The 22259-nt window shown below is 49.6% G+C and overlaps 10 protein-coding genes across 10 annotated transcripts; 4 read left to right on the top strand and 6 right to left on the bottom strand.

The window, feature by feature from the left end:
• Positions 1–135: 135 nt before the first annotated feature.
• On the top strand, positions 136–816 carry N7518_008727 (uncharacterized protein; the record flags this gene model as incomplete). The annotated part of the gene is made up of 1 exon (XM_057189654.1): positions 136–816. The coding sequence occupies one exon, from the start codon at positions 136–138 to the stop codon at positions 814–816; it is 681 nt and encodes a 226-aa protein (XP_057041357.1).
• Positions 817–1466: 650 nt separating this feature from the next.
• Positions 1467–2702, top strand: N7518_008726 (putative PP-loop ATPase superfamily protein; the record flags this gene model as incomplete). The annotated part of the gene is made up of 1 exon (XM_057189653.1): positions 1467–2702. The coding sequence occupies one exon, from the start codon at positions 1467–1469 to the stop codon at positions 2700–2702; it is 1236 nt and encodes a 411-aa protein (XP_057041356.1).
• Positions 2703–3233: 531 nt separating this feature from the next.
• Positions 3234–3608, bottom strand: N7518_008725 (LYR motif-containing protein; the record flags this gene model as incomplete). The annotated part of the gene is made up of 1 exon (XM_057189652.1): positions 3234–3608. One exon carries the CDS (start codon positions 3606–3608, stop codon positions 3234–3236), a length of 375 nt encoding a protein of 124 aa, XP_057041355.1.
• A 46-nt stretch (positions 3609–3654) lies between these two features.
• On the bottom strand, positions 3655–5561 carry N7518_008724 (phosphotransferase enzyme family protein; the record flags this gene model as incomplete). Its single annotated transcript, XM_057189651.1, has 4 exons — positions 3655–3662; positions 3923–4723; positions 4786–5176; positions 5238–5561. The coding sequence occupies 4 exons, from the start codon at positions 5559–5561 to the stop codon at positions 3655–3657; spliced, it is 1524 nt and encodes a 507-aa protein (XP_057041354.1).
• Positions 5562–6548: 987 nt separating this feature from the next.
• Positions 6549–9804, bottom strand: N7518_008723 (putative Ras guanyl-nucleotide exchange factor RasGEF; the record flags this gene model as incomplete). The annotated part of the gene is made up of 6 exons (XM_057189650.1): positions 6549–6629; positions 6681–7109; positions 7166–8664; positions 8879–9073; positions 9140–9464; positions 9553–9804. 6 exons carry the CDS (start codon positions 9802–9804, stop codon positions 6549–6551), a joined length of 2781 nt encoding a protein of 926 aa, XP_057041353.1.
• A 1173-nt stretch (positions 9805–10977) lies between these two features.
• Positions 10978–11625, bottom strand: N7518_008722 (zinc finger HIT domain-containing protein; the record flags this gene model as incomplete). Its single annotated transcript, XM_057189649.1, has 2 exons — positions 10978–11488; positions 11555–11625. 2 exons carry the CDS (start codon positions 11623–11625, stop codon positions 10978–10980), a joined length of 582 nt encoding a protein of 193 aa, XP_057041352.1.
• A 1759-nt stretch (positions 11626–13384) lies between these two features.
• On the top strand, positions 13385–14488 carry N7518_008721 (NifU family protein; the record flags this gene model as incomplete). The annotated part of the gene is made up of 3 exons (XM_057189648.1): positions 13385–13669; positions 13743–14276; positions 14345–14488. 3 exons carry the CDS (start codon positions 13385–13387, stop codon positions 14486–14488), a joined length of 963 nt encoding a protein of 320 aa, XP_057041351.1.
• A 133-nt stretch (positions 14489–14621) lies between these two features.
• On the bottom strand, positions 14622–16005 carry N7518_008720 (uncharacterized protein; the record flags this gene model as incomplete). Its single annotated transcript, XM_057189647.1, has 2 exons — positions 14622–15400; positions 15453–16005. 2 exons carry the CDS (start codon positions 16003–16005, stop codon positions 14622–14624), a joined length of 1332 nt encoding a protein of 443 aa, XP_057041350.1.
• Positions 16006–17771: 1766 nt separating this feature from the next.
• N7518_008719 (uncharacterized protein) lies at positions 17772–17987 on the bottom strand (the record flags this gene model as incomplete). The annotated part of the gene is made up of 1 exon (XM_057189646.1): positions 17772–17987. One exon carries the CDS (start codon positions 17985–17987, stop codon positions 17772–17774), a length of 216 nt encoding a protein of 71 aa, XP_057041349.1.
• A 997-nt stretch (positions 17988–18984) lies between these two features.
• N7518_008718 (PSP1 family protein) lies at positions 18985–21633 on the top strand (the record flags this gene model as incomplete). The annotated part of the gene is made up of 3 exons (XM_057189645.1): positions 18985–20374; positions 20439–21066; positions 21123–21633. 3 exons carry the CDS (start codon positions 18985–18987, stop codon positions 21631–21633), a joined length of 2529 nt encoding a protein of 842 aa, XP_057041348.1.
• Between the last annotated feature and the right edge of the window lie 626 nt (positions 21634–22259).

Genomic DNA, 22259 nt, shown 5'->3' with positions numbered 1-22259 from the left:
GATCGAGTCCAGGCGGTGAGTACGTTGTTCTCCGCCCTTTTAGTGTGGGGCCCCTGGGAGGGAATGGGGGGCTTGCCCATATCATAACATAAATCAGTAACTATAGCAAGAGATATTATCTTTACTACCTCCTCCATGGCTAAGCGGTGGCATCGGACAATAGACACTCATCTGGGGGCTCATACTCCTCCTGACCCAAATTATTACGAAAAAACGTGGTGCTGGGAGTCCTCGAGAGTCGGCTACAAGGATCCCAACGTTCTTTTTACCACACTACATGAGGAATACAACACCCTAAAGTGCGCGATTCAAGACCCGGAGGCTTGGCATCGCGACGTCTCTTGCATTGCGAGGGCTTCGAATAACAACGATGAATTCCTAACTCTGCTTAAACAGCGACAAGCAGAGAGGTTTCACGAGATCCAGACAACCTGGCAAAAGACCAAAACACGGTTAATTACGGATCCTGCACGTTGGGACAACCCGCCAACCAAAGCTGTTTTATGGAGCAATTTTCTACAATTTGCTCGAAATTTCTCATACGATTGCCTCGTCACCTGCTTTGGCGCCTACGCGACTGATGCCCAACCCTCTGCTCAACCTCTGCTATCAAATTCCATTGAGGTCCACCCTTCCAAACCTCAAAAGCCCAAAAGAGAACCAAAAGAGAAAATGGCAGCATCCTCTGGCGTGACCAAGTCCTCGTCAAAAGCCTCGAAATCGAGACCGAAATCGAGACCGAAACGGGACAGCAGCAGGCAGGACGGTGTGCGGAGAAGTACTCGGTTACAACAACGCGCTGAACAATCCAAGTGACAGTGTGCAGGACGCACCTCTCTTGAGGAAAAGCTGAACAAGGCTGAAAGAAGATTTGCTTCATTGCAGCCTGGAATTGTGGACTAGGGCCACTGTTCCCAGGGAATCCCTCCCCTCCCATTGCATCGGGTGATACATAGTCTTCTCTAGTATGCCCGGTCTTGGCTGCTATGTATCGGATATGCCCAGTGGGATGGGACTGGTTCTTTTGTTTCTGCCTTGGCCATTATATACGTTTACACTGTGTCCATTCCAAGCATGTGTACTTTGATTACTTTGAGCTATCAGACCTGTTGGCGTAATGATTCTCTTGACAAACAGCACAGATTGACTCCGCTAAATGAATTTGGTTTTATAACAAGTCTTGGTTTATAGGCATCTAATGACATAGATCAATGTGATACGTGGTGCAGTCATCTCGTACCAGTTTGATGATATCAAGGTAATCAGGCTACTCAGCGTAAAAATAAGATAGTCTGGCTTGATTTAAGCCGTTTAACCCTCCAGACTGGCAAAGACCGAGGATAGAGATGATATAGATCTAACCATGGAACCCACAGACTTAGCGCCCTGTGCACGGACCACTTGATCGACCGCGGAGGAAAAGAAATTCTTCTCCGCCACCAACTCACAGGCCCAACCAATTCATCATGGCACCGACGGCGTGTTTCAACTGCAAAGAGGCGCGAGCCGTCATCATCCGGCCTAAGAATAGGCACAAACTCTGCCGTGCATGTTTCATCGATATTTTCGAGACCGAAGTACACGAAACCATCATCGGCACCAATCTCTTCTTCCCCGGCGAGCGAGTAGCGATCGGCGCCAGCGGCGGCAAAGACAGCACAGTACTCGCAGCCGTACTAAAAACCCTCAACGAGCGATATAAGTACGGACTAGACCTATGCCTACTGTCGATCGACGAGGGCATCCGCGGCTATCGCGATGACAGTCTCGAGACCGTGAAGCGCAACGCCGTGCAATACGAGATGCCACTTGATATCCTTGGATACAGCGAACTCTACGGCTGGACGATGGACCAGGTCGTGGAACAAGTGGGCAAGAAGGGAAACTGCACGTACTGCGGTGTGTTCCGGCGGCAGGCGCTCGACCGAGGCGCCGCCCGCTTGGGCATCAAGCACGTTGTCACAGGCCATAATGCGGATGATGTTGCTGAGACTGTTATGATGAATCTCCTGCGTGGTGATCTGCCCCGTCTGTCGCGCGGCACTAGTATTGTCACCAGCTCTGACGCTTCGGATATCAAGCGCAGCAAGCCTCTCAAGTACGCTTACGAAAAGGAGATCGTCCTCTACGCCCACCACCGCCAGCTCGACTACTTCACTACCGAATGTATCTATTCGCCGGAGGCATTCCGCGGCAGTGCTCGTACCCTGATCAAAGATCTTGAGAAGATTCGTCCCAGTTCCATCCTCGATATTGTCAAGAGTGGCGAGGACATGGCCGCGCTTGTGCCGGTGGAAGTCCGGGGTGTGGGCAAATCCAAGCAGGGTGAGGAGGAATCAGCTGGTGGATGTGGTAGTCAAAATGGCCGAACCAGTGGAGGAGAGATGGCTGCAATGGAGAAGGAGCTCGCTGAGAACGACACAGCCGAGTCGCTGGAGACTGAAATCAAGATTCCTAACGGTTCACGCGTGAAGGCGAATCGCGGGCCAACGGGTAAAGCGGTCAAAGTGCAGACTATCAAACACTGTGAGCGCTGTAACTACATCTCTAGTCAGCGGATTTGCAAAGCGTGCACGCTGCTAGATGGTCTCAACCGGAACCGGCCCAAGACTGCGATCGAAGTTGGTGTTGGCATGGAAGACGAAGAAAGCAGTTCTACTTTGATGAGACAAATGGAGCGCGCCCAGCTCAGCGCTACCTGAAGAGTCAATCAGGGAAGCATGTTTATTCAAACCAACCTTCAGCGCCAGGGCATCTCCACCATGACCCTTTTGCTAGGCCGTCACCTCTGCAACACAATCACACCCAGTGTCAACATCAGGTGTCCATTCTCGGTGCCCTCAACACTGTGCGGCAGCCCACATGGTTCTCATGAACAAGTTTTCAGGTCAGGAGGATCATCAGATACCCCAAGTTACGACTGAAACATCCAAAGTCAATGCATAACATAGAGAAGGTTTCAAAAAACAACAAGTTCTGCTACTTGGCAATGCTCTCTATTTTATTTTATACATGAACCATAGTATACAAATCCCAAAAATCAACAACAACGCCATTCCATGGACACATACATCCCAGCAAAATCACACTATCTTCACAAACTTTCAACCAAGCCTAGCACAACCCGCCTCTTGCGTAGCATCAGAATGCAGATCGTGTCCACAATCGACTTGTCACCAACAGAACAAGCTAAACCAAGGCGAACAAAGAATCCCTCCAAAACTCAACCAGACTCACTTTTCCTCTGGAACATGCAAGTCGGGCAACTCAAACCCAACCCGTCTGGCCGTAAGACGAATCTTCTCCTCCTCATCCATAGCCGCACCAGGGTTATAGCGCTCGACGAGCTCAGAGTAGACGCGCTGGGCGCGGGCATACTGAGCGAGCTGGTCTGCTTCTTGGACGCGGATGAGCCGTTCCTCGTCTGTTGTTGGGATTGAGAAAGTGAGGACGTTGGATTGCAATTCTGGTTGAAATGAGGATACCGACGGTTTTGAGCGGAAGATCGCACGTAGTTGTTGGTGGAGTGGGGAGGGGGTTGAGAGGCTGCGGCGTGGGAGTTCGCGGAGGAGGGCGCGGTAGGTTGTGCGCATTGGGGTTGTAGACATTTTGAGTGAGGTTTGTGGTCGGTTCAGTGGGTTTTATTAAAGTGTTCTAAGACTCTGGTGCACCGGGGTATTGGAGGTGAGTTTGGCTTGGGTCATAAAGATGATCGGATGGATACATAACTAGAGAAGACCTCGGGACAAATTAAGCATTTTTCCGCCTTTTTCTGCCGTCTACCTGCCTCGATCCACGAACGGTAGGGCTTTGAGCCACTCCCTGCGTTCTTCATCATTCCTGGCTTCACGATCCAAGAACCTCTTCACCCCCTCGTCTAGCTCTCTCCTGGATTTTTCATAATCTACATCGCTAACCCTACCATCCCAATGCTTGAAACAGCCAGTGTCGTCAACGAATGCATTCATGAGTTCAACACCTTGGGCCCACAGCTCGCCATCCTGCTCCTGCTGCTGGATTTCTTTGTCCGAGAATTGTAGTGGGAACGGCGTTCCAGGAGAGCTGCCATCCCGCCCAACGCCAATAATATGTGCCCATTCCTTCTCGACATCTCTCAGCAGGCTGTTGAGAAGGGGCTCGTAGTCCATCAAGACTAATCCTGGAACGACACTAACCTGCTGCCGGAGAGTATTCTGGCCCTGTATCGCTTGGAAGACCGTTTCGTTGAGCTGAAGACACCGAACTAGATAGAGATTGTGCAGTGTCTGTGCTCTATGGAGTGATTTTGCCTTCCGCTGTTCATCTAGATCCATAGAGTCAAAGTTCGGTGGCAAAGGGACCTTCCCCAAATCTTCAGGAACCGGGCCGTTGTAATCGAGAAATGCTGGGCGCCGAACCTGCGTAAAAAGCGGACATGCACTAACGGACTGCCAGTCGATAATTCCCACAATACGGCTTGGGTCTTCCGGGTCGACAAATATATTCTGAGCATGGAGATCGCCGTGCCATAAAACTGAGGCGTGGGTGGCTTTGTTCTCTGGGAGAACATGAGGTGCCACCTTAAGATAGTTTTGCAACGAGGAGAGCTTTTTGGAGAGGCTAGGCTGGTATTGTCCGGGTCCAGAGAAAAGAGCTTCGGGCATTAAGGGATACCGGAGACCTGCCTTTGCAGTTGCAATTTCCCTCTGCGCAATAGCCGTCATAAATCCTGTGACTGTTGACCCTAAAGTTTGTGCATGGATAAGCACAAGATAGTAACGTCATACGAGTCGGAGATGAACTTACATGGACCACGCTCAATATCCAACTCGCCTCTCCCGAAGTCAAAAAAAGAACGGTGATTAGTCGGTCCAATGGCAAACGTTTTGCTTCGCACTTCGTTCCCAGTTGAATCAAGATATAGGGGCGATGTAGAATCCGAATTGTCAGGAAGGTCGTCTCTATAGTACAAGGACCCGAACTTGGAGAATTTTGTAGCTGCTAGGCGCCTTTCAATATCAACAAGCTGGTCCAGGATTTGGACTTTCTGCTTTCCTTTGACGGTGTCCCATACGTCGTTAAGTACTACGCCAGACTGCTTCTCCATGAAGATGTACTCTGCCCCGAGAGGGTTCTCTGGTGCTCGAGAACTCCATGCGTACACTCTCGGAACAGGGAGGTTCAGAACATTCCTCAGCTAACCAAGTTAGTACCGACGCGCAAAATAAACTCGCAGTAGAAAAAAAAGCAGGCCATACAAAATCCATAGTTGCAACCTCACTAGCTGTCGTGAAGTGTGGTCTGCCTGCATTGGGATTTGGAAGTTTCGCAATAATGTCGCGTCCATCGTCCATGGTAAGCTGAAATACTTTGTTATATTGGCCCTCTGAGATCTTTAACACGTGAGTGCATGATCTTGATCCGACCGCAGAGGCAGCTAGTTGCAGAAGCGTTGAGAGGTCGAACTTGACATAGCGACAGGCAAGTTGTTGTCGCTCGTTCCAAAGCCAACGACCTGAGGTAAACCGATTGAGAGCCTCAAGGTCATGCTTTGAATCTGCGATACTCTCGGTCTCATTCATTTTGGAATGGCCAGAAGAAAAAGAAGCCGCCATGAGTGCATCGTGGGGGTTACAGCGGGAAAGCGTGGCTCCTAGAGTTCTTCTCAGGAAGGGGCCTCGGATAGCCTTCATATCTAGCGTTGCATAAAGGTGGAGAGATCTGTCATTTCGCTGTCTATTAAGAAACAGCGTGTTGTGAATCCCGGTTGTAGGGGCTGGACAGAAGGCGGGTGGTGACCTGAGCCGATTCGTCTTAGCTGTCTCTACAATCGCCACGACACCAGCCACTACCATTCTTCCACACGTAACCTAAGTCATTTTTTTCGCGTTGAGCTGGACTAGCGTAATTGATATGGTGCCAAGCTGTCACTTAAAGTATCTTGATTCTGTTTGTCGGAATGAAAATGACCCGAACATAGTTTCCAACCATTGTCCTCGATGGTAGTTTCGCCAGGGTGTTCTTGCGAACATAAGGGGTGCTGGAAAAAGAACTTATAGCAGACCTTTTAACTTGTCTCTACTGCCCAGAGAGTGGAAGAAAGGTATAAAAAGAGAAAAGAGAATCAAGATAATAATAACTCCAAATCGACACGATTCGAACGTCATTGAGATACATAAACATGTCAATATATACCGGGGTAGGAATCTCCTATCTGCAAAACAGTCAATGACCATCACTACCCACACCTCAGCATGCATATGTACAAAATGTCGTAGCAGAACATTTTTTTTCGCAAGATGTATCACCGTTACAAGCGTCATATCGACCCCCGCAGGGAATCGAGTTCATAACGAAAAGCAGGTAAAAGACAACAACAGTATTTATCAATCATATAGGGGCATAGCGACATGAGAAAGGGGGAGTAGGAGAAGGTAGGGGATGGAGGATAGATATGGAGGCAGGGATGAAGATGTTGGATGAGATGGTTGTGAGGGATTGGTTGAGGGAGCAGCCTCAATTCGTGTTGAGGCTGACGGAGACAAGTGTGGCTGAACAAGCGACTGGGTTCAAGAGCGCAACCAGCCAAACTTCCTTCGTCCCTCGGCTCCCGTGGACGGTTCGACGTGCAAACTACGAGCATACAAGTCCTAGACAACGTTAATGGGAAGAAAAAAGATTCATGGTAATACAAATCTTACCTCCTCGTCTCCGGAGAGCTTCGAATCCAGGATCAATCGCTCGATTTCGTCGGACTTCTGAGCCTGGGGATGAGGGGTCTTCTGGCTTCGTTGAATTCCGAGAACAACCTCACCCATGACCTCGAACTTCTTCCAGTTAATGCGAGATTTGTTCTCGCCGAAGAATGTCTTGTTGCCTTCTTCAGCAGAAACAAGGTCGCGACGGTGGAGGGGTAGGAATGGGATTCGCTCCGAGAACGAATTTTCCCAGGCTAGGCGGTAGGCAAAGTGGCTTCGTTGGGTGCTCATGAGGATGACCAGACGCATAAACTCCTTCTGAGCTGGGATAGGGATCAGGTCTCGAGTTTGCGTGAGGCGGTGGACGGGAGTGCCGTTGATGGCGGCGATGACCGCACCCAAGGAGTTGTAGTTGTTTTGGCGTCGGAGTTTCTGGCAAGAGGTGTTAGTTGCTGCTGACCTATAATAGCTGGATTGAGAAAACCTACCACCGCGATGTTCATGAACTTCTCTAGCGCCTGTGCTCTATGCTTAGGCTTATCGCGTAAGAGGATCAGGCTGGCTACAAAGAAGGCCAGATGATTGAATTGCTTGATCATCCGATTAACGTTCGTCAAGCTCTTGACCTTATCCTTGTCTATACCCGAGAGGCTGACATGACGCACAAGATCACGCGGCCGGAATGAATTGTACATGATCCAGTCAACCCGCGTCAGTTCTCGTGCGAATTCCTCTTCTGGGGTGTCCATGAAAATCCGCCATTGGAGTTTGCCAAGTGAAGTCTTATGTGTTAATTCAAGACGCAAAGCCTCTTTTTGAGCTGCCTCGAGGCTCAATAATGTGAATGACTGGCTGATGGTACTGTTCGATTTGTCGGTATTCGAGGAGACTGAAAGAGTTCCCGAGAGTCGCGATGTCGAGTCATGCGGCCCACTACTGAGATCCAGCGCACTCATACTATAGATGGGGTCTTGCTCTTCTTCGGTGTCGTAGGTGTTAGTGCCAGAGCCAGCGCTAGCGAGAGCCGCCGCTGGAGAACTTCGGCCGGAGTTGTCGAAGAATGTCTCAACCAGTTGGGACTCATCGGAATCACTGTCACCCCCAAATGCCCAGCCAATATCATCATCTTCTGCATTCGAGTCTAATTGCGACCCGATCTCCTTGGCAGCGAACATGTAGAAATGGCTCTTTTCGAGTAAAGCGACAAATTCAATGATCCGCTTGTGAAGTTTGGGATGGGCGAAATCTCCAGGATAATCCGAGGCCCATTGAGCCATGACATCGAGTAATCGCAGCTGATCCGCCATGCGGGCCAGTTGATCTTCGTTGCTCAGCTCATTTCGCTCGAATCGGCTGATCAAGGCACTTAGGAGGCTAGCGGGAGCAGCAAACTTTCGGTACAGACATAGGAATGTAGAACGGAACTTTTGGTCTTGTTTCGACATCGGCAAGGAAATCAAACGATCGACTAACTCATCGAACGATAGACCCGTCTCTGCACTCGAGTTGCTCTCGCTGCTCGGCTTTGGCCGCACGACTGCGCTAGGGCTCGCGGGCCGGCTCTGTCCATCGTCTCCCTCGTCATCCATGTTCAAAAAACTGTCGAAAGCGTCCGATCCTCCACTGTGTCGCCAAGCGGTATGCAATCGTTGCTGACGGTTATCGTGGTTGGTAGAGTGTAGTTCTTGTACCGACGGTCTGCGGGTATTTAAACGCGCTCCGGATGGCGGAGTTTGCGGTCGCACCGGTTGCGAGTTCCTGCGGGCATAACGGTGGGAATTGGACGTATGCTGCAAGTAGTTTCCATCGGTTGCGAGACGGTTCTCACCATCCCCGTCGACACATTGATCTGAGGCTGTTTGTGGGCCGCCGGTGGCTGTGGACACGGCTGAGAGGGTTTCCGAGTTGGCACGAGTATGATGCCAATCGTGCTGGGAAGAGTTGATTTTTGTTGAAGCAAGAGAAATATTAGAATTATTGGAGAGATCTAGAAGAGAAGAGAGGGGTTAGTTTTTTAGGGGAAAACCGCAGACGAGTTTATGGGGAATGACAAAAGTAGCGAACGCTCCTGCCGCGACCCACCTTGGCCCGCTTCCACTTGGGGGGTCAAGGCACACCTGGACTCGACAATGGTTTTGTGTCCGAAAGAAAGAAATCGAAAAAGAAAAGGTACAAGGGGGGAACAGGCGAAAATTGCTTACCTTCTCGAGTAGAAATCACTGCCCCCAAAACCAACGCGATACACATGCGTTGAGATCGAGGCGAGGAAAACGACGTTCGATAGATCTCGTATCGGTCGTGGATCGCATCCACTTCGATGTCTTCCAAAGGTTCGGGGTTGACATCGCATTTGCAGGCCACCTGCAGGAAAGGAAGATCCGAGGCAGCCAATGAGTCTAAATTCCGGGGAAAATCAGCCTCCCCATACCAGGTACATCCATCGAGTTCAGGTCAAAACCTACCAATGAGCTTTGTTGTTAAAGAGAGTCGGTCCGGCTTGGTGGCATCATGGAGAACCAAAACCCCGTCAATGACTGGCGCAGATGCGTCGCGCCCTGTACGCGGCCAGATGATATTCTTGTCCTCGTCGAATTGAACGTGAGTCAAGTCGACTTCCATCAGATGCACAATATAGACAGATCCGTTTAATGACATTTTCTTCTTGTTCATAGGGGAGGTAGGTGGGTGCTTCATATCCAGGGCACATTTGACAAAGCTGGTCTTGCCGGCGTTTTCTTCGCCGGCCACTGCAATGGTCACTTCTGGGAAGCCGCTCTTGGGATATTCCTATAGAACAGGGGGAAAGGTAACCGTCAGCAATTGAAGCACCGTAGCCATAAACGACTCAGAGTCCTGGGATCAATTCAAGACGTACCCATTCATGCTGACCAAATCGTGTGTGCTTGATTGCGTCGCCTGTAATTGGCGACGCCTCCTCCTCCTCCAGCAATGTGTGTTCGACCTTCGTCCCCGTGCCCGGTTTCCGCACCACGTCGAGTTTATAAAGGCCCCCCGGTGGGGCTGAAGAAGTCCGGCTTCCCATGCCTGGTCTTTGTGAAGCTGTAGCGGGCATTCCTCGAGCTTTATCGCTGTAAGCTCTCTCCCGGCGAGGTTGCTGCGAGATCATGACGGAAACGGTCGGCAATTCTTGAGGCCACGGAATGGATCGGTGTGACAGCGCTCCAATTACTGTGTAAGTTCAGAGAACGAGCACTGCAGCGCATCCATCATTAGGACAGATCAGGTTCGGTTGAGCAGCGAGGCAGCCATCCGAGGTGTGTGATCAAAATTGCTCGGGGAGTTGACTTGAAAACTACCCTGATTAGCCGGAGCTGCGTCGGATATCTTGGTCTTGGCAGTAACGGGGAAGATAAAGCAAACAGATAATATGGACAGATCACAAAGATTGGGGAACATGAAATTGGTTTGAGGTGCTCTTTTCATGAAATGGGGTTCTGTCGTTTCACTGGACGCCCGAGAGATCTTCGTGTTCTTGAAAGCGGCTCAGCTATGTCTCAAAATGGGTGGCCACTAGAACCGAGGCTGGGTCTAGGACGATCTCGCTTAGACAGGTCTACAGAGCGTTGCATTATTTCTAGACAAATTGGTATTGATTGACTAGGGCTGCAGTAGCTGCAGTAGCTGCATTGACTGCCGTGTCATCCCCTGCCCCCGGAAATAAAAGGATTTTTGTCTTTGCGGTCCTACAAAGTAGGTCATCTACAAAGTACAGCTTATACACCTCATCTGCCCTTGCCTTGAGATTCTCCATGTGACTAGTCAGAAACATGCAGATTCAAGTTTTCGTACTCCGTACAATAGTACTTTTTCCACCGAAATCTCGGTCTTTGAAGTTCTAGGCCGTTTGTGATATGCTCCGCTTTATTGGGCGCTAAAAGCGCCGCTAATCTTACATTATGTAGGACTTCGGCTTTTAGTCTTGGCTCGCATGGTAGCGTTGTATGTGGTGTGATATTGCACTTTACAATTATGAGCGCCATAAGCTCAGTGCTCGGTGCTTTCACCCGTGGACTGGCAAAGGCGCTTGTCAGCACTAGGAGGGAGTAGTAGGAGGGAGTAGTATGCAATAGGAAACCATGTAAAAACCCAAGAAGGCCGAATATTCATAACTTGCATGAGGCTGAATATGGCTGTAGCTGTCAAATCTGACAGCTACTCTATTGGAACAGTGAAGGTAGATAAAAAGTCCCACCATCTCGTAAATTCAATCTGCATGTCTCACTTACGTGCCGACCATTCAACTCGTACGCGATTTTTCCCAGAAGAAAATGTAGATGACTCAGGCTGATTCCTTGCCCTTCTTGACAAGTGCCATAAACTGCATGAAAGCTTCAGCGGTCTGGCCAGTCTCAGTCCCTTCCTCGCAATCCTGCCTCAGCTTGCGAACTCTGCCCAGGCCGCGGTTGAACCCTTTCTCGGACGTCCATGAGCCACGACTACGAGGAGGGAACGCCCCACGACCTCGCCCGCGGCCACGCCCACGTCCTCGCGCGGGAGCTGTGTAGGATTCCACCCATTCTTCCTCCAACGTTGACTGGAACATATCTTGTAGCTGGCTGCGGAGTTCGGTGTGCCGACTGAGAAGCTCTTTCATCTCTGACGATGCCCCCACTGCTGCGGGGGTCATAACGGCAGAATTGGTGCCAGTTGGCTCTGTAGGTGCAGGGCCGTTGATATCGTTCTCGGGTGTGGGATTGACATCGGGCGCTGGGGTGTCACTCGGTTCCTCGTTCGATGGTACTTTCGGAGCACAGTATATCTTATGTGACTGGGTGCATGCAAGCGAGCAACTAAATCAATAACTCTTAGCAACTGGTCCACTTATGGATAGGATAGAATCATAATCGAGTCCGTACCTCATCAGTGCGCATGTGGGACAGCGATATTTTGAGGGCTCTAAAGAGCAAACTTCACAGGAACCAGGCATTGTGTCGATTTCCCAATGGATCCATCAGCTGCACAGCGATCAAAATTGCTCCCTCATTTTTGTCTGTTCCACGTCCTGCTTGAGAATGATGCAGGATAACACCAAAGTTGAGCGACCGAATGATTTGCACAAAACTAAACGCGGGTCATCTGCTTCTGCCTCAGGCACTCAATATTTATGAGCACGCGTGACAAAAACTACATAAATACATGACGTGCTATATATTTAAATCGAAAGGCTGCACAATACATGGCAAATTTGGAAAGGGGATACCAAAACTTTCCTCGGGGACCTGGTTGGGGCCTGATCGTCACGTCCAGAATCTACCCCTATGGTGTGACGGAACAAAGCCACACTGCATGCGATACATCAAGAGCCACGTTCACCCGGGATACCCAAGAGATCCTATCTTTATCCACCACTCGGGGAGCTAAAGCATGACATTCGTACCGTGGCCATGACAATCACTTGCGGGGATATCAGGTGCATCTGGTATCAACCCCGGCGCGAGTGCAGTTTGTTGCCACCTGCGAGTTGCCTTTCAGCTTATGTTTCCATGGGTTGATTCATGACATGTCAAGATCATGTTGTCTTCCATCAAGAAACGACACCTTTTTCTTGTTCCGAGGAGATCTAACTCGCCACATGGATATGCAATGCGTGATTGGTACACTGTGTTGCTTCTTCATTTAATAGGCAGGGAATTTGACCAGTTACGTTTCTTTCGGTGCCCTCTTCGAGTCATCACAGCCTTAGACTCAACCCATCAGTGAAGCGTTGACGGCTCCACTATTCTATCCGTTTGCTATTCCGCCTGCGAGTATTATGCAGGTAGCACTGAAACTTGTACTAGACAAGCGGCTACTTGTCTCTGATCGCCATTTCTCGGAATCGGGATGGTCTAACAAATGAGATGATGAACTCTGTGGCTACCGCTGCTATCCATTCTGGACTCATCATCTGCTCTATCAGCCGTGTGACGCGGTTGAAACGGAACTATACATACAAGTTTATACATCAACTATGGGAGAGGACTCGGTGGCAAGAGCACCTCAACGTGTTATATTGTTAGCTATCCTGAAGGATGGACTCATCCTTACATTTGTGAAATGCTAAAAAGCTTGATATAGCATGGCCTTGTCATCATAGCCAGTTCCTCTTTGGGATTGAGCTCAATCATTGCATATATCAAGCCTTCGGATGTTCAATATTTTTTTTTCGGATCTACCGAGTTTCCTTTTTGAGACTAAGCTGAATCACATGGTCTACCGAACGACTTTCATTCTGAGTAGCCAAGCTTCTGAAAAGTATAGCTGGTGTGAGGCGAAGTTCATTCTTCATGTTCTTCCATCATAAGACTTCGGAATTTCCACGTTTTCAAAAGATAGCCTTTGCTACGAGGCTGACACAGGGAAGAAGTTTAGGTATCTTCCAAAAGTCTGCGAGTAAGCTTGCAATTGATCTAAGTGTAGAATGAGTTACAAAAATTACGTTTTGATATATGATTTAGGATGACAATTGACCGTGACCTACTGGTTTGTCAAGCTTGGAACCTCCGACAGTCGGCACATCCATTAGTTGTAATTGTGCAAAACATCTCTTCTCATTGGCCAGAAAACTCTCCTCATTTGTCATCCGGCTATGACCTCAGGTCACGTGTAATTTAATTGCGTCAGAGCGGCAGCCGAGGAGACCCTCGAGTGTTTTTTTTCTATTCACCTGTTGTCAACTATCTCTGCCCAGTACATTCTATAACATAATGTCTCTAAGCACTCCATCTACAACAATGTTCCGCCGCGCTCTGCTAAGCAGCCGTCTGGCCACTCCCGTCGAGTGCTCCGCCCGAACAATCAGACCGGCATTCGCACGCTACAGATATGTGTCCAGCGCAGCCCGACTCCCGACCATCACAGCATCAGAGACCCGTCGCCGACCAACAGTGCGACCGCACCAGCAGCCTGCCTCGCAGGGTGGAGTGAACGGCCTCTCGCCAACCAGCAAGCGCACCATCTTCATCCAAACCGAAAACACCCCCAACCCCGACGTAAGCTCCCAAAGCTCAATTATCTCATCTTAACGAAAGAAACCGAACTAACCTTTCATCTCCGATATTCCAGGCCTTGAAGTTCATTCCTAACCACCGCGTCCTCCCGGAGGACTTCCCCAGCACATTCCTCGAGTATATGACACCACGATCAACCCTTGCACCACCACACCCATCCCCGCTCGCCGCGAAACTGCTCGATGTCGACGGCGTCACATCCGTCTTCTATGGCACGGACTTTATCACAGTGACGAAAGGCAGCGATGCGAATTGGGCGCATATCAAGCCCGAAGTCTTCAGCATCATCACGCAAGCTGTGACATCTGGCGAGACGATTGTGACGACGATCGAGGGTGCCATCGGTACCGAGCAAGAGAGTGGCGAGGACTCGCTCGCCTTTAACGAGGATGATGACGAGGTTCTCAGCATGATCAAGGAATTGCTCGAGACTCGGATCCGCCCCGCTATCCAAGAAGACGGTGGTGATATCGAATTGAGAGGGTTTGAGGGTGGTATTGTTATGCTGAAGCTGCGTGGTGCTTGTCGGACCTGCGATTCCAGCACGGTTACGCTCAAGAATGGTATTGAGTCTATGCTTATGCACTATGTATGTCCATCGACGCCTTCCCGTTCATTTGGTTTGACATAAAGGCTGATTGCTAACTTTGCTTTTAGATTGAGGAGGTCAAGGGTGTTGAACAGGTTTTGGATGAAGAGGAGATTATTTCCATGCATGAGTTCTCGAAGTTTGAGGAGAAGCTGCGCCAGCAGAAGGGTGCTGCTGCTACGGCTTCTGCGCCTTTGGACAGCGCGCCGTAAAAATACGATATCGGGGAGTTTATACCTTGTAGATTAGTTTTGATATGAATTTTGCGTAATTAGATTATTTACCCTTCTATGGAACTTCAAACTATGGCCTCTATCCATATTCATTCACATAAAACCCCTCTGCTCATAACTCTTTCGTAGAAGTACTCCAGCTCTGTTCCAACGCTGGTAGACCCCAGTCTTTCATCCATTTTGAGTGCAATATCTGTTGAGCTGTTGCTCTTTCGTTTGGCCGATAGATCAGCATCGACCGAATCATTGCCTCAAACGCCCTCTTTTCTTTTTCCGTCATAGTCTCTAAGCCCGCCTCAACCCGTGCCTTTTGTATAGAGTATTCAAACCTCTGACCTAAGTCCCTTCGCGCAGACATCCCTGGTTTTGAATTCAATTCGCCCTCTTCGTTGAACCAATTCAGTCTTGCACTCCACTTTTCCCACCACTCCGGAGGTAAAACGCCAAGTGCCTCGACTTGCTCTGCGGTAACGCGGTCGGCAGCTGGGAAGAATGCATCAAACAACGGGCGCTGGGCAGCAATCTCCCAGATTGTACAGGCAAGTGTCCAGATGTCCGACGCAAAGGAGAGCGGCTCGTCCGAGAATCTGGCTTCGGGTGGCTGGAGGAGAGGAAGGGTCTTCGAGTAGAATTTGGGTGATATATTTGGGTTGAATGATTCCCCGAAATCGCTTAGGATAATCCTCTCGTCGCCAAAATCAATATCCTCGCAGCGGATACCAAACCAACCGGGAACGAACACCTGGGCTGGTACACCATTCGTCAATGGCTTTCCATCGAGACGGACAATAGCCTCTGGTTCTGGCTTTCCGAATTTATCGTATAGTTCCGACGTGGAGAAACACTCTATTGCTTTGGGAAACTGGAGTAAGATATTGCCTAAATGAAGGTCTGGAAAATGTTGTCTGTCAGCCGCTTAGACTCATGTATAAGTATTCCATACCGCCATGTACAATGCTTTCACTGTGGAGGAATGCGACTCCATGAATAAGCTGGGCGATAATCGACTGCGCGACCTTAGGTCGGAAAAGCGCCAAATTTGAAGACTCTTTGGCATCAAATAGGCTCATCCATGCAGGCGGACTGACGATACACTTATGCCTGCCATTAGGACCGGCAACCCAAAATTCGTCGACAAGGGGCGGGATAACTCCTCTTCCAGGTCTAGACGGTGCGTTTCCAAGAGAAGATATAAGACTAGCCTCCTGCGTGCAGCCACTAGCATCAGCAGTGATCACTTTCACTGCCACATATCGAGCTTTTCGCAGGTCTTGGGCTAGCCATATGGTCGAGTATCCTCCATACCCAAGCTTGTCTATCACTCGATAGCGGGCATTGTCTAACGCATCCCCGACTTGTAGAGGATGATATCCTCCGGAGTGGTATCTGTCTAGGTCTTCGACGTCTTCAATCAGCCTATACTGGGACATACCAGGTCTTCTATCTGTAGAAGATTCGTTGGAACCAGCTGTATTCCGACTGGTGAGTGCGGACATCGACATTGACTTTCGGATATGGAACTGATTCGATAGAAAACTGCATGCTTGTCTAGAGAACCGCGACGAGGCTACGCGAGAGTGTGTAAACATCTGCAGAGGCAGCATCTAGCATAACGTCAACCGTCACGCTTAGATATTTGGCCTGACGGATGAGGTTTAGGTTGGGAGCTGTGGTTCGTCGTACACTGGCCCTTGCCTGTGACTGCAACCAATTAGCGAGTCCTCATTTCAAGCTCCTCTCCCCACTGACTAGGCCACATCCACCTTGACCACTCCTCCACTTTGCTCTGCATGCTACGGAGTACTAGTGTAAATGATTGGTCTTTCACAATATTTATTTGGGTATGACCACATCCTACATATGCACAATTATCCGTATTGCATAGTACAACGATACATACACAGTACCTACAGTACCTACGTACTGTATCAATTGATCAGAGTCCGTGTAGTACTATCCTAGCTTGGCATGTCTTGGCTCTAGGGGTTGAGAAGCAATCAAGGAATGTATGTAGATCGAAGTGTCATAACCATGGAAACATTGCCTTGCTCCTAGCCAACTCGGAGGTCCTATATTACTCCAAAAGAAAAAAAGGAAAAAGGATAGAAAAGAAAAGAAAAGAAGAAAACAGGACACATGACCCAGTTTTCAAATGCACCTTATAGCGCCTACATTAGCAAACAATTAAAATGAACCATAGCCAACGGCTGGATGCTGCAACATCTTGTGCCAGGGATTAAACCCGGTCGGAAGCCCCGGAGCAGAAGATGATTCGCTCTAAATAATCGCAATTACAGAGTGGACATTGATCCTTGAGTCCCCATTGACAGTATTGATAGATTTTCTTTCCCTATATTGCACAAGGGGTGGAATCATCCATTGAGGGGTTGAGGGGTACAGGAGTCACGTTGACAATGTCATTATTGTACCACACGACGGTGTGGCACAAAGCTGTTCAACGGTCCAGATGCATTTCCTGATATTCGAGAGAGAGAGAGATTTATAGATAGCTTCCGGGAGAGAAGTCCAGAAGCCAAAAGGAGGATGTTCGAGGTGAGAAGAAGCTCATTTGATATTGGAGGGGCTGGTATGAAGTGTCAGAAAATGCACGTCAATCCGGGGTAAAGTGGAAGAACCTGCCCCGCAAGCGTGTGACCCGAGGGCCGTGCGAGGGCTTTCTTTCGATTAGACGTGAGATAGAGCCCTGGCGATACTAGATACTAGGCTGTTGGTACTCTGTAGAGATGTATTTACTGTGTTCTATGCGTATACGTACTTCTGACTGAATGCCACAACCCCAGATGATCGGCTTATTTCTCCAAGGGACCCGCCTGTTCTGGGGGGTCTACGCCACTTAGCCAAAAGCCTATGGAGAGCTCCGTCTTCCCTACGATCTTCCAATTCTCTATTATTCCATATATCGCTGGAAGTGTAGGATGTTCCTAATAAGGTCTGCTTTATAATTTGCACGTCTCATCTTACAAAAATATCGACTTAAACATCTCTAAAAGGGAAGCTCTAAAAGAAACTGAAAATTCTAAAACCAAAGATCAAACCATAGTGGCCCGTGTCCTCCGGGGCAACGTTGCCAGATCCGTAAGAGAAGTTACCCCAGGCTCTTTGCGTTCCCCTCATCTTTTACATTTCCCCCTCTCTTCTCTCTCCCACTTTCATCATCTACACAACACCCTTCTTCGATCGCAAGATGCGCCATCCTTAAGGGGATCCAGCCTAATTCCGCCCTCCCCCACGTCATCTGCCGTCACAGCTTCGATCGTGCAAACCTAGCGCATTCCATTTCCAATAGACCGGTCATCGAATATCCGGATTCAGCATCTTCGTTGACACGCGCCTCATCCCATCCCCGCAAAGAAGGCACTCCTACTGCTCGCCAGTCCTGTCTGACCTCTTCCATCGCCCTCGTTCCTCCGTTCACGAAATCAACCTGTGCAACTCGGACACAGCACTCCCCCAACATTCTTGACGAGACCCACAATAACCGTGCGCACCTTGCAAATAAAGATTTCGAGAGAAACGATTAGAGTGGTGAGTCGCGCAACATTTCTGCCGAGCCTTGTCCTGAACGCGACTGGGCTGATACATGGGTGATTCTCCAGACACAATTGCGATCACGCGACTGCTTTTCACTTTCGACTCTCGTTTCCAAGTGGATACTATTTTGCTTGAGAGCTGTATGGTGATCTACACGCGCCAGCTAAACCAGCTAAAGATTCTCTCGAGTATTTGACACCAACTTGAGGTACGTGCGATTCTGATTCTCGGTCGCTTTGCTTTCCTATACCTTACGCAGTGTGCGCCTCTCCGTGGCGCTATCTGCTTCTCTTCCTTTCGCACTCTTCCTTCACATCCATGTCCTTTGATTTCAGTTGCGCATAGCTGTCTCTTGATCGAGGTTTTTTTTTGACTATCCCCACTTCCGGACCCTCTCGCAAGAGGGGCCGAGGATATGCATATATGCACAATCTCCGCTTTTAATATTGCGTCTCTCAGTCATGCCATACCTACATATGCTTATATTACCCTTCGTTTATCCTTTTCTTTCCATTTTACTATCTATTTCAATATGGGAATAATCACTGACTTCAATTTAGCCGGTGTTGAACATAGCACATCGCCCAGTCATCCATCGTTCGCTTAAAGAGCAGGAATCGACCTTGACTCCAATCTCATCGAGCGCGTGGAACCAAGACGAGTGCCTTCTCGCATGTGTTCATTTTACCACGAGACATCTATCCAGTACAGCTTTGCTATTAACAAAGATCGTACAGGTCAGTGAACTACTTCTCATTCCTCCATGACCTCGAGTTATTCCTTGATCAGACAGCCGTTGTGTTGCTTCGCTAGGTTTCAAGTGGCGCTCGTGGTGATACAGTCTGCAAGGAATAATCGCATGTGTCACACATATTATACTGGGAATTCGATACTAACAATGCAACAGTGTTCCTCTAACCGTAATGGCATCGCCATCTAACAAATCGACCCCGATGGCTCAATCATCCCCACCCGCTACGGCAACAGCGTCTGCCATCCTCGAGAAGACTCACCCAGGCGTGCGCCGTTCCACCCCGGACTCGGACGCCTTGGCTTCCTCTGACGATGATGGAGACCATGGAGCGCAAGCCCAGAACATTATCCCCCCTACCACCAGACCACCAGTCCGTCGCACCTCTTGGTTGAATGAAGTGCCTCTTTCCGCTCAGCGTAAACATTCGCTGCCTGGAAGCCACCTTTCTTCCGCCCCATCTAACCCTACAAGCCCTGCTACTGATCAGGCATCATGGGCGACAGCTACGAGCCCAAATCTTGCCGGATCTTTCAATTGGAACCAACCCGGAGGAAGTACGCTTCCCTGGGGCACAAGCACAGGAATCTGGAACACAGAATCACGCAGGGAACCGCCTTCTCGCTTGGCAGAAATGATACCCTCTCCGACCATGACCAACCCACCTCCTTCGGGCGGCAACATACCAGACGAAATGTTGAGCCCTATCACCCGTACTATCTCTGGCGATTCTGCCATTCCATTCTCCATCCCGTTACAACCAACTCTCAAAACCTATCGCTCTCAGTCATACTCTGTTGGTCAGATGGATCCAGAGTTCCTCAGCCTGGCTGCTGGCAAGGCCGGTGCAGGTGCACAATACCCAGGAAGTCGCTCCCGTGCTCCTGGTCAAATGTCTGCTGTTCAGCCTCGAGCATCACGGCCTAGTATGCTCGGTGAATTAGGACATGATACTGCAATGCTTGGTCGAGTCCGCGAGGATGATGATGATGACGGTGACGAGAGTTTCAACGGCTCGGAAAGTGAAATGAGCTACTCAGCGAGTCAGGCTCGGCAAATCGAGCAGCTGGCCCGCGAGAACGCACTCTTACGGCAAGCAGCCGCGGCAGGTCAAATGGATAACAGATACCGTGAACGGGCTGGATCAGTTGCATCAAGCAGTGGAGGGGGTCATCCACTACATCGCATCCGAGGCGGCGTTCCAGAGGGAGATTTGGCTGTAGAGGACCTAGGTGAATTGCGTGATATTACCGGATACAACATGCGTGGCAATGCTCGTCGCCGCTTCTCTGAGCATTTGGCGCCCCCGGAAGCGCAATTCTCGTCCTTCGCCTCTCCGCTGGAGAATCGTGCTCTAGATAATGTCCGCAAGGCTCATTGGCAAACGTCTCTAGGCTTCGGTGGCATGTCTGACATGCCGCAAAGTCGCCGACATTCTTTCGCCGAGATTCCGATGCGTCATGGCTCAGTCGGCTCTGTGGACTCGCATTCGACTGCTACTCCTCGCGCAACTATAGGAGACCGTGATGACGGCTATAGTAACCTTGGTGACTATTCCAACCGTGAGTCTACATACTTCTACACCCTTTTGCTTTTGCTATCATTCAATGCTAATATCTTCTGCAGAACCATACTACTCCCGTGAACAGACCTTGCGTGGAGATGGCTCCTCGGGTATCCCGCCATCTCTCAACCAATATGCGATGTCGAATGCATATGGGCGTCAGTCATCCGCATTGTCACATGCTCATCAAAATCAGCTTTTGTACATTGTCGCCTTCAAATGCAGCCGTGCAGATGTTTTTTACATCCAAGAAGATACCGGTCTTCAGGTGAAAACCGGTGATCTAGTCATTGTGGAAGCGGACCGAGGAACAGATCTAGGCACCGTCATTCATGCAAACATATCACTCCAACAGGCACGGGAGTTGAAGCAGCATTACGCAGAAGAGCATTACAAGACCCTCATGATTTTCTCTAGACACGGCCAGCCTGAGGGGTCCACCCTCGCCAACCCCAACACGGGCTTGAACACTCGAAGTGCCACAGGTGGCATGGGTCCCCATGGTCCTCACAGTGTGCAGGAAACCGCGACAGACATCAAACCAAAGCTTATCAAGCGGTTGGCACAGCAACATGAGGTCCTCACCTTGCACGATAAGGAAGGAAATGAAGCTAAAGCCAAGCGGGTCTGCCAGCAAAAAGTGGTTGAGCACCGGCTTAATATGGAGATCCTCGATGCCGAGTTCCAAATGTAAGTCTACACCATTCCGATTGCCATCCGTGATGGTTGAACTAATTGTTACGCAGGGATTGGAAAAAACTTACGTTCTACTACTTTGCTGATTCGTACATCAACTTCAACTCACTGGTGACTGATCTGTTCAAAATCTACAAGACCCGCATCTGGATGTCAGCTATCAACCCGGCCTCCTTTGTCACACCCCCTACGTCTGGCCTGTCAGGTCCTGGCACCATTCCCAATCCCCTCTATGCCCAGGAAGCAGACCGTCGCCACCAACTTGACAGTAGGTCCTATGGCGGAGCGCGAGATTCTGTCGACACAGGCCGAGATATGCCGAACCCTGTGGGCATGCTTCGCACATCCTACGGAGAGTCCTACCAGCCTTTTTCTCAGCCATCCCGCCACTCAGAAGGGCTTAATTCGGATGCCTTTGCCCCACATGTGCCATCTAGCTTTGGTCCCGCAGATTCATTTGAATATCCCGGCAACATCGGTAGCTCCAATGGTTCTTCCCGTGTGCACCCAGCGCAGGGCGAATGGATCAACCGGTTCCAGGGCCTGTCGCTCAACTCCTAAATCCTTTTTCCTGCCTTTCCTTCTCTTGAATCTTCTCTTGAATCTCCGCTCCTCCTCGCCTATCTCTGTACAATCGTCTGACCCTGCCCTCCCACTACCCACCTGCGTCCTGTCCCATATCATGGGGCTTGTTCTCGCGGTGAAAAGAGACTCCTTATGAACCTAGATCTGATCAGCTTTGCTATTTTCTCTTTTTCAACCCAGATATCGCCACCTCGTTTATCTCGTCTTTTATCTTTTCTCCCTCTTCCTCAAAGAATGCTTTCCGCTGACATCTGGACGCGCTTGCCGTTCGTTCTCTGTGTTATGTTCACCGTGAGCTGGTCTATCATACTTCTTCTGTGCCCCCCGTACCTCGTTTTTATCGAGGTTTTGAGGTCTTGTTCTGTACTACTGTTGTTAGAATTCATACCCAAGGCTTGCTGCTCTACCGGACACATTCCCCCATTCTGTCATTACCGTCCGCCCTTTCTTCTCGCCATAGATCTGTTTTTTTTCCGTGATGAATCATGTCTTCCATAATCAGAACTATCTCTATCTACAAATGGATGTGTGTGTTGTTTGTGTTAATTGAAGTTAAGTTGAATCCTTGATTTGAGATACTCTCGTGTTTGCTTTTGGTATCC

This window comes from Penicillium psychrosexuale (genome assembly GCF_028828465.1).
Source record: "Penicillium psychrosexuale strain IBT 29551 chromosome Unknown utg000004l, whole genome shotgun sequence".
In the NCBI taxonomy this organism is placed as follows: Eukaryota; Fungi; Ascomycota; class Eurotiomycetes; order Eurotiales; family Aspergillaceae; genus Penicillium; species Penicillium psychrosexuale.
This window is presented reverse-complemented; position numbering and strand designations above follow the sequence as displayed.